This window comes from Numida meleagris, chromosome Z, assembly GCF_002078875.1.
Source record: "Numida meleagris isolate 19003 breed g44 Domestic line chromosome Z, NumMel1.0, whole genome shotgun sequence".
NCBI lineage: Eukaryota > Metazoa > Chordata > Aves > Galliformes > Numididae > Numida > Numida meleagris.
This window is the reverse complement of record NC_034438.1, coordinates 67,957,828-67,973,618: the sequence shown is the minus strand read 5'-3', so window position 1 is coordinate 67,973,618 and position 15,791 is coordinate 67,957,828. Positions and strand designations below refer to the sequence as shown.

The following is a 15,791-nucleotide window of genomic DNA, read 5'->3' as shown; positions in this document are numbered from 1 at the left end:
GGGAAATAACATCTTATCTGGGTACTTGCTGTATCCCTATAAAACGAAATGAAGCACTTTCACTGTTTCGTACACAGCATGTTTAGATACTAACTTATCTTAAACTTCCTATGTTAAGGCGTACCCCTCGCAGCACCCAACCAAAACACACCATCGCTACACATAAACCCCCACTTTGGCGCGCAGCCCCGCGGCGTCTATACAGCGAGGGGCGGTGCCGCGCATGCGCAGTGCTGTGGCTGAGGCTGCGCGGGCAAGCGGGCGGCTCGGGCGCATGCGCGGCGCCGTGAGGCCGGGCGGTGGGCGCGCAGGTGAGACCGTCGCGGCGGCCGGTAGCTATGGCTTCCCGCTCACGGGGGGAGGGCCGGTGGAGGAGCCGGACGTGGGAGCTCATCTGCACAGGGTGTGGGACCTTTTCGAAGTGAAAAATAGCTCTAGGTCGGTGTGGAGTCGGGCGGCGCGGCCCGCAGCGGGTTGCTGCTGTGAAGGGGCCGGGGGGGGGGGGTCTCGGTAGCGCCTGGCTGTGGGAAGGCGAGGTGGCAGCCGGGGGCCGTCGTGTGCAGCAGCTGAGTCTGGCCGCGGGCCTTCGTGCCCACACGAGTGCGACTCATGCCGGTGCGAATTTGCGTTGTGTGTGTGTTGCTGTGACCCTGGCGTGACTCGCAAGGAAGGTGGAACTCCTTGGTGTCCTCACAGCGTCTGCAAATTAGGCTTGGTGGGAGCTGCTGGTGTACGTGTCCAGGGGTTTGCGTCCAAGGAACACAAAGCACTTTGCATCACTACGTTCTGTTTGGTGCTTGAGGGTTCGCCTTGTGCCCCAACAACCACTGTGCCCCCCTTTTTGTGAAGGCTGTACTTGCCATACATCAGTGTTCTCACAGCAGTTAATTGTTGCTAGACTCATCATACTTGTATAGTGAGTAAAGGCTCTTTGAGGTCTCTTTGACTAGCATCTATAAGCATGCCACAGTGTTATATGGAAGATATGAATATGAACTTCCTTCTTGAATAAAGTCTACAGTGGAATCTCAGGTGTAGGAGCCAGAGCTGCCTCTTAAAGTTGTATTTGGAAACAAACCAAGATGTTGTAATGATGATCACTGCCCCTTTCTTTTTCCTCAAAAAACTTCGTATTTTAGGTAATGTGAGCATTTGACTGATTTGAAAGAGAAGAAGCAATCATGTCAGCTCTTTGTCCACCACCATCTCCTGCAGTTGCTAAAACAGAGATCTCTATGAATGGCGAGTCACCTTTATTAGCTGCCACTTTTGCTTATTGGGACAATATCCTTGGCCCCCGAGTACGGCACATCTGGGCCCCAAAGACAGATCAGGTACTTCTCAGTGATGGTGAAATAACTTTTCTTGCTAACCACACCCTGAATGGAGAAATACTTCGGAATGCAGAAAGTGGTGCAATAGATGTGAAGTTCTTCGTCTTGGCAGAAAAAAGGGTAATTATTGTGTCTTTAATCTTTGATGGAAACTGGAATGGAGACAGAAGCACATATGGACTATCGATTATACTTCCACAAAGTGAACTTGGTTTCTACCTACCTCTTCACAGAGTATGCGTGGATAGGTTAACACATATTATAAGGAAAGGAAGAATATGGATGCATAAGGTAGGTTTATTGTTCATTATTAAATGCAGTTGTCCTAGCTGTCTTGAGCAAAACTGTTTTGTGACACCTGTTATGTGGCAGTCCATACACAAAAATTCAGAGAATGCTTACTTCTGTATAAATACAGAATTTTGAAGGTAAAGTGTTATCCATATGGCACCAAATTTGAGGCTAGGATTTTTGCATTGTTATTTGTCCCTTATAGCCACTTAGTATTATTTAAGCATGAACCAGGCTATCAAGTTAAATTGGCTGTCTTGTGCAATTTGTCATCTCTCTGAATTTGATTTAAATCATTGATTTCAACTATGTTAATTGTTGTATTTAAACCAGGTAGAATTGTAAAATTTGCTATTTCATATCAGGTTTTTTTTCACCTTTGAGATCTAAAGAAGGGAACTGGTGGAATGAATATCATTCTGTGTGCTGTAGTCAGTTCTATTTCTCAAAAAGGGTATCAAACAGGAGTTCAGGAGGTGTTAAATTGTGCAAAACTAATATATTTTCTTTATTCCAATTATTACTACTTTTGAAATCTGAAAAAGTGAAAATTAAGAGAATTTTTTCTTTGAAGAGTTGCAGCTCTTACCTTTGGGTATCTGATGGCTATTAAGTGAAAATTGCTGTGTATTCTTTGTTAAAAATGAATAACATTCTAATAATAAAAACTAAAAAAAAAAAGCATCTCTGTTGTCTTCATGGAGTACAAGTTGTCTTAGAGTAGTATGTTGCATGTCAGTTGTAATGTGTGTGGTGATGTATAGTTGTCCAGTAATGTTTGTTCTTATTCTGTTTTGAGGCCTGTAATAAACGAATTTTAAAATTCCTTTTTAAGTGCTCTAATCTGAACTAATTAAGAGTCCAAAAATAAGAAGCTGACATTAAATTTTGCATTGTCATTTCCTTTTTGTTACACTATCAAATTCCATTAATTCTTGCTGTATTGCCTGTTGGTGGCTGGCAGTGTCTTCCTTCGCATCTACGCTTGAGGTTTATTTTTCAGAGGAAGGATAGGGTATAAACCTTCATTTTCAGTAGAGCAGAAACAGAAATATTTCATTCCTAAAAGCCAGTTTTTTGCTGGACTTTAGCTTGTATCAAAAGTACTGCTTTGTACTGTTCTTGATTACATTACTTCTCTTGTCATTTAGTGTCTTCCCTACTGTCTTATAATGTGAGTGGTCAGATAAGAATTGTCGGTCAGTCTTAACCACTACCTGTCTTCCCTCTTTTTGGACATTGATCCATATCAATCTATTTCCGCAGTAGAAATGGCCTCCAGGTCACTTTGGGAATGACAAAATGTTTTCTACTAGTTTCTTCTGAAATTAGTCCTGATGTTTTTAATTCTTCGGGTGATCTTGAAGTAGCTAGCCCAGTAGGTCAGTGAAGTCAGCAAAGGATTCTAAAAAAGGCACTTACTGTCTCTTTTATTTCCTTTTTCTATTTTTTTCTTTTTCTTTTTTGGAGGAGATAAAAAATATGCTTGCATATTATCTGCACATGCATCTCTAACTAGAAGACGAAAATAGCAGGTTAAAATTTAGGTGTGCAATGTGGAATTACAATATAGAATAAAAACAGGCCTAATTACTGTAGTTCCTTGTTCTGAGGCAGTTCAGCAAATAGGGCTACTCAAAAAACTGAAGTGGTATCTGAAAGGTGCTATGTATCTGCTCTGGCATTTCTAATAGATGCGGTGATTATCAGTTCTCATGAGTTCTCTGTAGAGACATGCAACAGTTCCAGCCAGACTTGTAGAAGAGAGGAAACCTTCTGAACTCAAAGAGCAAGAAAACTGTGGAACAACATTCATTCTGGCGAAGACGAGCAACTTCAAGCAAGTCTTCTCTATGGAAATAGAAAACTTACATTTACCTGAATTTTGTGTTCCGGATGTTTGTCTAATGATTATAGCAGTTACATTTCTAGAAAGTAGTGGCTAATACTTGTTCAGCCTGATCTTCATGAAGACTGATTCCTACTGAAGCAAAGCATCGTCATTACTGAATATGCTGTATTTCACCGACACTGAATCAAAGTGAATGTCACAATGCCCCAAAGGAATCTGCTTAGTTCCAGTGTTACTTTTCACAGATGCTCCTTTCAGATGGTCAGACAAGTATTACAACTATTTCGGGGTAATTTGCTTCAACTTTTCACCTATCCATCTACTCAAAAATCATTGTGACTTTTTTTCCCACTTGAGTTTGCTCAGCTCCAAGAAGATCAGTCCAGGGAGACTAAAAGTAACCACTAAAAAGGCAACAATGAACAATGTCTCAGCATAAAGCAAAAGTAAAAGATACTTCCTTTTTTTTTTTTTTTTTTTTTTTTTTTTTTGCATGCTGTATTGATTGTGCCAGCGATCGGGACACAGCTTCTGATGAGTCTGTTTTGAGAACTTTGTCCAGTCTTTTGTACAATGTATTTTGTGTATTTTGAGGCTTCATGTCTCCTGTACTTTGTCATAAGACAATGTTTTGAAGACCTGTCAGTGTCTCAAGATGTGGAAAAAAATCATGGCATTCCTACCTTCCCCAAACATAATTTTCCTTATTTGGGACATCTCATTTTTCTCTTACTGCATCAGGAACCATCAGTGTATACCTGACCCATTTGACATAGAAATTCATGGAATTCTCCACCATATTCTGATCATTTGGCATTTTCTTGATCTTTAATGAAGAAAATGTTAATCTTCTGTCATTGTCATCACACCCTCCTTTTTCTGCTACTCCTGCCCAAGCATGTGAGAGGTTTGGTGGGGGTTAGAGCAGAGAACACTGATCTGTTTAAAATGACGTCACTTCCTACTAATGTCAGCTCTGTAAAAGAAAAAGACTTGAACATCGAAAGCATGACTCCACAGGGAAGAAATTGTACCATATGACTGTTGTGTGCATATTTATATAAACAAGTACCAGAGCATTTATATTTAACTGCTTCTCTTGCTCAGGAGAGGCAAGAGCAGTTCCAGAAGATTGTCTTGGAAGGCACGGAGAGAATGGAGGATCAGGTAAGACCGTCTGGTAGATGCATATGGCACATCATGACAAAACTATTTGACTGGATCTGGTGACTGTAGAAGTTGGTGCTGCTTCTTATTTTTGAGATCCAGGAAGATACTTTGGACTGGCTGGTGACTTGACGAGCACAAAAGACATCCTTTCTGAAGACAGGATGATGGAAGCTGTGAAAAAATTGAAGGAATGTACATTTTCATCACTTTATGGTTGAAGTGGAAATCTATGAAGAATGTTACCTTTCAGAAAGGGGAAGTCATTTACTTGAACTTGAAGCTTTGTAAAGGTAGTAACTTCCATAGATGTATGCTCTCCTCATATAAAGGTTGTTACCTTTTCAAGATACAGAGATGTACACGATATGTCCTGTTGGAATGTTGTAGTGGGCTTAGTATATAAGATCTTGTTCTGAAACTAATATGAAATTGTGGCTTCAGTTTTCTTGTGAAAGATGACTTAATCTTGTATGTTAATAACAAATAGCCTGTTTTTGTTTTTCTTCCGTTGTTGCTGTAAGAATTTGGATATATAATGTTTAACAATAATTGCATGTAATATGGTATGCTCAGATTATCTTATTCCAAATATGTCCTGTATAGGGCAAACAAACTGATCAGCAGAAGACCTTAGAAATGTATTATAGACACGATGTTGAAAAGTGAAATGCATGTTTCCAGTTCAAAATTGATGGTGAGCAATGCCAAAGAAGTCTGTGCATCAGTTGACACCAATAACTACACTTTCAGACAATAGAAAGTTAAATATGTTTTGCATGTTAAGGTTGTTAGTAACTTCTTATAATGCACTTCAAGTGTTTTATTTACTGCACAGGGCCAGAGCATCATTCCAATGCTAACAGGAGAGGTTATTCCTGTAATGGAGCTCCTTTCATCTATGAAATCACACAGTGTTCCAGAAGAAATAGATGTAAGTCCCTATTTTCTTTGCATTCTGAATTAGAAAATGACTTTGCCAATATAATTTGGTACTCTCTTTGGAAGAAAAATAAACGTCATAAATTTCTGTATCTTTCAAGTAATCCTGAATGCTCTAGGGAATGGTATAACAGTTTTAGTTTGGTGAATAGTACTTGCACTGTTTTTAATGGTCAGCACTATGGGCTGCTTAGGAGGGCTTCCTAAGGAAGAGTGGCATGGAAAGGCTGTTAGATTCAAAACAAAGTGAACAGAGAGGTAAATACTTTTAGTGTTGGTATCTTGTTTCAGTGTGGTTTAGTGTTCATGTGGAAGAAGTAGAAATGATCTAAAGTGGGCTAGGTTAAAATATTCGGGACAAGGCTTTAGGAAGAAACCACTGAGAGGTATCTGTTATTGATGAAATAAAATTTAATAATTAAATTACTTCATTGTTTTCAAAATGCTTTGGCCAAAGTCAGAAGGTCTTTTTAAAATTGTACTTTTCTGGCAGTCTTATAACTTAGCTTAAGTAGATCCCAGACAGTCCACTCCTATCAGAATCAAAAATTACTTTATTCTGAGATGTTGTATATCTTTTTCTAACCTTTGTTTTTATTTATCTGAATTTCAGATAAGCGACACAGTACTAAATGATGATGACATTGGGGATAGTTGTCATGAAGGCTTTCTCCTCAAGTATGAATTTCAGTTTTGATTTATGCAGTAGTGAAATGGATTAAACTTCTATGTGTACATATGAATCTGTATTGGCATATGAACATGCATTAGGTGCTTGAGATTTTAGTCTGTGAAATGCTATAGAAGTTATTTTCTTCTTAAAAGAATGGCTCTGGGCTGACAGCTGCAGCTGTCTTACTGTTGTCACAGAGTCATTTGACTGATAATAGAATCCATTTTAAATACAATTTTTTCTTGATAGTTTGAAGTCTGTGAGTCTATAAGTCAAAGTCTTCAGTCTTTGTAAAATATTTTTAAAATGGAATTGTGTTTAATTAATACTGTGGCATGCAGAGCACTTATTATTAAATTATACTTTTTTTTTTCCTATTGTTTTTAATGTGTAACTAGAAGTACTTGCACTTCAGAGCAACTTGGTCTATTCCTTTGGAAGAGAGTTGGTATGGTTTCTTTATGTCATTGAATAAGAATTGGATTAGGCTAAATGAACAGCCATGTTAACAAAAGTAACCTGTAAAATAAAGTCATGCTTTCTTAGTAACCTCCAAATGGAAATAAACATCTGTTTCTACCTCTAAGGAGGAAATCAGGTAGACTTAAATCTAACCCTTTAAAATAAAATTGGTAAGATAAATAGTATCAGGTCCATTATAAAGTCCACCCCTAGGATTTCAGAGTCCAAATGTAGCTGTTATAGTCCTTATAAATTAGAGGTGTTTATTAGAACAGGTTAATCACCTCACAAAGCATCCTTTAGTAAGATAAGTTCCATGTATTCACAGGTATTGGAGAAAGCTTTCTAACTGACGTAGATTTTGGGTAGTAACAGTAGACAGGTTTTTTTTAGCTCTGAAAATCATGTTTGGTGGTTCTGACTGGCTATCTTTTTATTCACCAAACCAAAAACATAGATACTGCTGAACTTCTGGATTTCCTCACATGTGTGCGGTCCATAGTATAGGCCTGCAGTTACACTAGCAGCCCTTAATTGTTCTTTTTAAAATGATAACGGCTTTATTTGACAAGTCTGATTAAATCGATTAACCTATGTTTATTTTTATTTCCAGTGCAATTAGTTCACATCTGCAGACCTGTGGTTGTTCTGTAGTTGTAGGAAGCAGTGCGGAAAAAGTTAATAAGGTAATATACTTTCTGATAAATGAATCTTAAATGCTGATTATCGGTAGTGTTTGCGTGTTATTTGAAACAAGATTTGTGTATAAGCGTACTTGAGGTAGAGAGAATGATTTTGTTTGGTTATCTTACTGCTGATAATTGTGATAAAAATTGCCTTGTCAGTTGTATTCTGGCAACTATAAGAGAATGAGTGAGTATAATGTAATTGATGCTGTACATAAATAAGTAATAAATGAGTCTGAACTTCTAAAATAATTTTGCTACCTAAAATGTACAGTTTGAAAAGATAACAGCTGATTTGCTCAGTTTAGCAAAGTCAGTGTGTGTTGTCTAAGAAATAATTATCTGAATAATTTTGCTTGTGCTGAGCAACAAATGTTCTTCATCGTAATGAGCTGCTTGCGCTTCATGGAACTTCAAAGCTGTTGTGTCCATAGTCATGCACACATTAAAACAGGCTAGCTTACTGGGATCTTAAACCACTGCTGTCAGTTCCAGCATTTTTGTCTTCATATTTGTGTTTGTGTTGACTCTTCATCTGCAGCCTGTTTAAATCTTAATTGGTAAATAACAATACAGTTTAACTGGTGCATAGTAGATTAGGTACGACTCAGAAGACATTCCAGAAAAATCAGAGTCAAAGTGCAGATACAAGCTCCAAAAACTGAGGGCAATAACAACAAAAGAAACTTGCTGAAACACATGTAGAATTTATCGGTAAGGGTTATACACAGGAGATCTCAAGTTTAGAAACAATAAAGCAGCATTATCTGTAGCTCTGAATGGAGAAGAGTGAAATGTGTAAGAATCACTATGGTCTACGTGGGAAAAAAGATCACTCTTGGAAGCAGTCATTCCAGAACAGGAAAATGATTGCATTTTTCTGGTAGACATGATTTTTCCCGTGTTGCTATTATTCTTAACTCTCTTGTAAGCCTGTTATCAAATATTTAATTTGAATAACTTCAAATTATTACTTGCTCCGCTTTTTCTCTAATGTTTTTCTGAATGTGGAGAGTTTCTTGGTGTTTACTTTAAGCTTACTGAGTATGTGAAGGAAAAAACTTCTGAAAAAAACAGAAGTTTTTTCCTTATGTAGAATTCTTCAGGTACTTTTTTGTACACAGCCTTTTTGATTATACCAAATTGATACTTTCAGATAAATTGGAAGCAATTTCTGGAAGATATACTCTTGTATTTACAGTTCATTGAAATATTTCTTAAAGCATATTTCTTTATAGGTTTCCATAATGTGTATGTGTTTTGTCCAGAAAGATTTGCCTTTGAATTGCATTTAATTAGGCTGTTAGACAGTCATCTCTTCTAATAAAATCACTGAAGTCAGTGTTCAGTTAGGATACTCAGAGGCAAATTATGAAGAAATAGTTATTTTCTTAGAGAACGTATTTCGCAAAATCAATTCCCTCCCTTTTTCATAGCTGAGTCCTTCAATAAAGCTCTTTGATTCAGAATACCACTGCAACTTTGAATGAGAAAAAAGATTTTATAAAAAGCGAGCCTTCAGATATTATGCACCACTGTACGTAATGAGTACACAAGTACTGCTGTGAGAGTAAGGTTCTTTGTAGTTGTGTAGCTTGGTAAGTTTTCAATTTGCACTGAGGCCTCTGGGCAATGTGGTAACAATAGTTCCACATGCTGAGACCATAACAAAGCTACTGTCATGGTACATGCGGAGAAGCAGTACGTCCAGGTAGTTTCAATTTTTAATAGGAAATCTGTCTGCATATTGGGCTTTTCTGTCTGATTTTTCTTTTAATTGTGATACAATAATAATTGAGTTCCAGTTCATTTAGTGAGACTCAAAATTTCCTTTGAGAAAAAAATTTACTTTTTAATTTTTGAAGTCGATGCTTTTTTGATATTTGTGAGTATTACTTCAGTGTCAAATGAAAATTAGAACATTGAGCCTGTTATATATATTCATTATATAATATATATCTAATAGTATATTATATGTTCTGCAGTGTCTAGGGCTCTTTGCTGCAGTAAAACGTGTTGTTAAAAGATTCCAAAAACTTTCAGCATCTGTAGTAATCTTGTGATTTGAGAATAAGCAGCCCATGGTGCTAAATAAAAATTTGGAGAAATAATGCATTGTTTGGTGTGCCCTTGGCAGTGCTGCTTAAGCACCTCCAATCAAATAAACAATACGTGCTCAATTACATGGTCAATTAAAAATAACTGTGAGCAACAGGAGAGCCAGAGAAAAGAAAATTCTCAGTTCTTATCTAAAGCCAGCTAATGTCTGTTAACACATTGTTTCAGAGATGTAAGGTTTGCACATTGCTAAGATAGCATAATAATTAATAAGGAGGCTTAAAGATCTGAACGGCCATTAGTGCGCATATTGATAAGCTGGCTGCTTTGGGAAAAAAAAAAAAAGTGGAAAAATTGAAGTCTCACGATCTATCCAGGGCAAATTTCATATATTCTGCATGGATCCTTATCAGTAGTGTGCTCATTGTGCTGAGGTGCTGTCTTCCAAAATGATTGCTTTCTTAATGGTATACCTTAGCTTTCCTTAAAGTGGAAAAAAAAAAGCCCACCATGATGATGACTGCATTCATCAAAACATGTATGTTTGACTGTGTCAGAAATATGTTTGTGTTTGGAGATGATTGCTTGCAGCTGTTGCAGTGTGGGAGCTTGAAATAATTAAGTGTCTTTGTTGCTTTTAATGGAGAGTTTGAGGAAATTAATGAGGAAATAAGTGTGGATGCTTATAAAATCTCATTGGAGACAATAGCTGACATTCCAGTATGGAATGAATAAAATAACTGGCTTAAAAGGCTAGGGAACAACCACAGTAACTCCTATTTTTGCAATAGGAAGAAGCATCGGAAGGCAAAAGTTATTTATTCTGTGTAGCTGGCTAAAAAAAATGTTGCCAAAAGTTTAGGTTTTCTTCTTCATTTGGCAGGAAGTTGGATTTCCATGGCTTGCATCTTCATTATTTAAACATGTAACTGTTCCCTGATGTCACTCAACTTTTGTCTTTTCTAATCAGCAGGATTAAGTCAGAAATTGCTTGTGAAGATCAGTTATTTCCTGGAATTTTCTTTTTTTTTCAAAATTGTTCTTTGCTATGCAGATTGTGAGAACATTGTGCCTGTTCCTTACACCGTCAGAGCGGAAGTGTTCCAGACTCTGTAGAAACGAGTCTTCTTTCAAGTACGAGTCAGGGCTTTTTGTTCAAGGCTTACTCAAAGTAAGTATACTTAGGAGAGTTCTGTTCCTCTGTGTTTTAAGAACATTCTTCAATGCATGTGTGCACGTATGATATATATGCAAATTTATACACACATTCATGTTTGTAGAAATTTGTCATCTTCCCTTGAGTTCTTGGTGCTAGAGCTATGCTTACGACTGTTTGATTTTAAAATTCCAGGCCAGTCTTTTTAATGACCCAATGATTTCTTTTGTTGTGTACCATTTAGAATCATTCCTGTTCTTTAAGGTATGATAGTTAGAATCTTTTGCCTGCTTGGGACTAGAATCCCAAAAAAGATACAAAACCAAAAGAGAACTGTCCTACGTAAGTTTCCAAGTATTTTAAAAGAGCTATAGCAATTATTGAGGGTAAATAGAGAAATAATGCTCCTTGCTCTAATGAGCAGTCTAAACTTGACAAATAAATGTAATACTGTCATGTTAATGAGTTCAGGAACAAGACAATCCAATGTAATACAGAGGTTACCTCAACACTTCCTTTCACTGTTATATTAAGGGAATCATGCAGTGTTAAGGATATTTTACGACAACTACTGTTTCTCTCAAAGTATGTGTAAACAGATGGAATTTTAGAGGTTGTCTTGATATTTTCATGTTGTTTTATTCCAATATACCTTTAAAAAAAATTTTTTTAAACCTAGTTTTTTTCCTCCCCCCCCAAAAAAACAGGATGCAACAGGAAGTTTTGTGTTGCCCTTCCGTCAAGTAATGTATGCTCCATACCCTACTACACATATAGATGTAGATGTCAATACAGTGAAGCAGATGCCCCCTTGTCACGAACACATCTACAACCAACGACGGTATATGAGATCTGAGCTGACAGCATTTTGGAGAGCTAATTCAGATGAAGAAATGTCTCAAGATCCTATTATCCACACAGATGAGAGTTTCACACCTGATTTGTATGTATTCTGTTCCCACACTTCTTAAAGTTGCTCGATTTGAGATGAGGTAGTGAAGTGTACTTTCTAATACAGTACAGGAGGATTTTTTGCTTCTAAGAAGCAATTGGTAATTGAGTTCATTTTGCAGAATTTACCAGTTCTGTCAGTTGTTCTGCTGTATTAAGCGTTGCTGAAATTCTGTGATATTTCTGACAGTATTATGTTAATTTTATTGCCCGTTATAAATAGTGATATACCAGAGTCAAGTGTATTTGATAAAGCTCAATGGCTTTTCTGGGTTTAGCTTATTTCTCCTGAAAGTGCTCCTTAAAAATTCTGTGTTACCTTTCAGTAACAAGATTTTTAATGCACTTTAAATTTCTGCCAGCTTGTAAATTTTAATGGTATTACTGTGCACAATTGCCGGATATTTACTGTCTTTTCATGGCACTACCACATTTGTTTGCTTTTTTTTTTTCCTCTAGAAATGTTTTTCAAGATATCCTGCATCGAGACACGTTAGTAAAAGCCTTCCTGGATCAGGTAATAATTGCTTTTCCAGAAAGAACAAGAGCTAGACAACAGTACTTTGACATCTAGTAACAATTTATCATGGTGTTAGTTTAACTTTTACTGGTGTGCTATCTCTTTCTTCAAACAAGTGAAATTGTTAGTTATCCCAATTAACACTGTGATTGTTTTCTGCATACTGCAGAGGGCATCAAGAACTGACCATTTAAAATGTATGTCTGGTAACACAAGTGATTTTAAAAAAAATGCTTTCATGTAATTTGTAGTATTAGTATAATACCAAAACTCCTTATTATGTATGAAAACCAAAGCATATTTTCTATTATTGTGCAACAGTGTCTACAATATTGAAAAAAAAAATACTAGACTGAGATTCGTTTCAGACCATTTTTAAAATGAAAATAATACTTCATCCAAATGGATTTGTATAACAGTTTAATTTATTGCATCTGAACAAGAAAAGTAGGAAGCACAAATCTGCTGCCAGAGCGCTTGCTGTAGTGTAATTAGGAACGTGTTATATGTGTATGCAGTGCTTCTTTATACTCTACATTCTTAAAATTATTCTTGTATTTCTATGTCTAGCTAATTTTCTGGTATAATTTTTAACAGATCTTTCATCTGAAACCTGGCTTGTCTCTAAGGAGTACATTCCTTGCGCAGTTCCTGCTAGTTCTTCACAGAAAAGCCTTAACTTTAATAAAATACATAGAGGATGACACGTAAGTGAACAGACAATAGAGAGCAGGATTCCCGAAACTTACTTTGTTCTTTTGTACAAAGCTTCTTCTTATTCTCTTGCAGGCAGAAAGGAAAAAAACCTTTTAAATCTCTTCGTAGCTTAAAGATAGATCTTGACCTAACAGCAGAGGGCGATCTTAACATAATTATGGCTTTGGCTGAGAAGATTAAACCAGGTCTGCATTCCTTCATCTTTGGGAGGCCATTCTACATCAGTGTACAAGAGCGTGATATGCTAATGACATTTTAAAGTTCTCCACTGTTAATGTGTAATATTGCATGGCACTAAGAGAAATCTGTCAGTGTGAGCACCACGCTTGTGACAATCTTTGGCCTGATTTAGAACGGGTCAGTAGAAATAGCGTAACACTACAGTCTGTCTGAAGCAGTCTTGTTAAAGGGAATATCAACATAGCTAGGTAAGCGTGATTTAAATGAATCCATTTCTTCTGTGTACTTTTTCAATAGTAAAAGTAAACATGATCGGAAGTTCCTTGCTGTATGGGCTCACAGGGTAAATTTAAACATATTTTGGTGCGTGATAAAGGAAGGCGTTGTCATTTTCTTTCCCCACAAATTTCCTTCAGGTGTGTCAGTTTTCCCCTGTTCTGCTGTGTCAATATTTTTAGTGTTTCCATAAGTAAACAGTGCTTATATCCTCTCTAATCCGGGAGGTTCTGGAGTTTCAAAGAGTTTTTTAAAACGTTCTTTTGTATATGATACAATTCTGAAATATGCCTTCCCTTATCTCCATTTAAAACACTACTGGCTCCTTCATTAGAGCTTTTAAAGGTCAGGGTCTTGGTTTTCTGTTTTTGGTGGTTTGCGTTTTATGGTTTGTTGTTTTTTTTTTTAATGTACTCTACAGTGCTGTTCCTGCGAGCGATGTGTTGGCTGTTAGCAGCATAAATAGTAGCACTCTGCACGTGGGAATTGGGTCGTTATTTAAGCAGCTTTCTGCATGTAAATGCCAACCAGGATATTCTGTCACAGATTGTTGAGCCATTCTGCGGTTAAGTGTTCAGTGATCCAGCATAATTGAGCTCTTTCAAAGCACAAAGCAGAAAACTCGTGTCGTTCAACAACAGTTGTCAGTCTTTGTGTCTAATCTGCTGCGGCTGCTTTGTCTATTGGCAGTTAGAATAAGGTTCAGATTAAAGTATTAGGCCTTTCCAAAGAACACCAGGGTGATAGCCACACTGGAAGATACAACTAATTCTTTTTACACTGCGATTAATATATTTATTAATCCTGATAAAGAGATCAGCACAGCTTTGAGCTAGCATGATTAGCATTTTACTAAGTGAATTCAAGCCAATAATCTTGCCAGTCTTCTTAGTTCATAGTCAGCAGATATTCAACTTTGCTTGGCTTGAAAATAAAAAATATAAAACTCCTGTAACATTGAGAGTTGCAGTGTCAAGTTAACTAGACCTGTTCTTGGACAGTTTGGGCAAGTTTGGTGTGTTATATTGCAATCAGTGATTAACCTGCACTGCATGGTGATTTTTTTTTTTTTTTTTGACAAAGCAGGAATATATTTGTTTCATGTTTTAGTGTAACCCCATAACTGTATCTTCATTGTAAAGGAGCTACACGTGCAATTTGAGAAGGTGCTGTTGCCTTACTGCTTGTGACTGTTTGTAATGCTCCTTCACTACAACAGAAACAGGTTTCTGTTTTCAGGATAGCTGTTCAGCATCTCTTTTGTGCAGTGAGTTAGTTAGTAACTCAGACTTTCAACTTTTCCTGAAATATCCAATATTCATTTGAACGCTGTATTTTTCTTTTTTCATGCCCAGAGTTCCTTTTTGTTTCCTGAGAAAGACAAATTTACAACTAAATACTTAAAGCTTTGAAAATAAGTGGAATTCAACCCCAGCATGGCACCATTTTCTGTGAATAAAAATCAGGTGTGTTACGTTAGGTTGGTTACAGCATGTAGCCCTTTTTGTGCTGCGTATGTATGTAGGACTCCTGCAATATGAGCTCAGCGTTTCACCCAAAGAACTTGTCAGAAATATGATGACTTAAGTTATTTGTGCTGACGTTCTGTTTGCCTTACTAACATTATACTTTCCCTTTGTGTTTTCAGTCACTTTGTCCATTAGAAAAGAGGCTGATTGTTAAGTTTTTACTCTGACGCCTAAGGTTGTGAAAAAATAATGTAATAAACTCTTCTGAAAATTCTAATGCAGAAGTTGCGTTTGAGGGCTAAAGAGCTCCAAGTGTGCTGCTGAATTTAATCACTTGAGCTTCACAGGCTTTGGATACTTAACACCAACACTACTAACAGTGAAACTCTGTCTGATTGGAATATGCTGTCACTTTGAAATGACTAAAAGCTGGAAATATATCAGTTGCTACCTTTATTGCACAACTGTCACTAGTGCAGAATGTATAGTGAAGTAAGTTATTGAATGCATCTGCATGTCGTGTTGTAAATCTTGCTCAGGAAAAAATGTATTCTAATAAAATTTCTGCCAAATTTTTTATTTTAATTTCTGCTGTGGTGTTTTGTTTTGTTTTTTTCATAGAATGTCTATATCTGGTACAATCATGATTATTTATCATTCCCACCAGTATCCCATTACCTGTTGTTGCAGTGAGACAGCTGGCAGCAGAGGGGCAGTCCAGCAGAATGGCGTCTGGCATGGAGCACAGTGAGGCAGTGGGTGCTGCGTTTCAGCAGTGGCAACAGTGGGTCACCTCTGCTGGTGCAGATTGGTTGTAAGTGCAGCATGCAGGCTGTCACAATGTTAGTTTTCTTCCAGAGTAAAATGGGTACTTTGTTCATGTTCTTATTCCAGGGCCACCAGTATGACACACCAATTTAGTGCCAGAAGTTCTACATGCTGTTCTCTATTAAGAAGTTATAGTTTAGCAGTAATTGTGATGCCTCCTGAATGGGCAAAACACCCAGCAATGCTCCACGGCAGTCTGACTTTCTTTGCCAGGTTGTTCACGTGATAT

General features: G+C 37.2%; 1 protein-coding gene across 8 annotated transcripts; it reads left to right on the top strand.

Moving 5' to 3' along the window:
* On the top strand, positions 203-15,319 carry CZH9orf72 (chromosome Z C9orf72 homolog). 8 transcript variants are annotated; one of them, XM_021381012.1, is made up of 11 exons: positions 203-311; positions 1,140-1,625; positions 4,585-4,644; positions 5,483-5,578; positions 6,200-6,264; positions 7,335-7,407; positions 10,520-10,636; positions 11,329-11,564; positions 12,032-12,089; positions 12,690-12,799; positions 12,882-15,319. In XM_021381012.1, exons 2-11 carry the CDS (start codon positions 1,182-1,184, stop codon positions 13,066-13,068), a joined length of 1,446 nt encoding a protein of 481 aa, XP_021236687.1. In that variant the 5' UTR covers positions 203-311; positions 1,140-1,181; the 3' UTR covers positions 13,069-15,319. The 8 variants fall into 8 exon arrangements, with proteins under 8 accessions (XP_021236687.1, XP_021236695.1, XP_021236693.1 ...); XM_021381013.1 differs by having other exon boundaries at positions 311-438; XM_021381016.1 differs by lacking the exon at positions 203-311 and adding an exon at positions 319-403.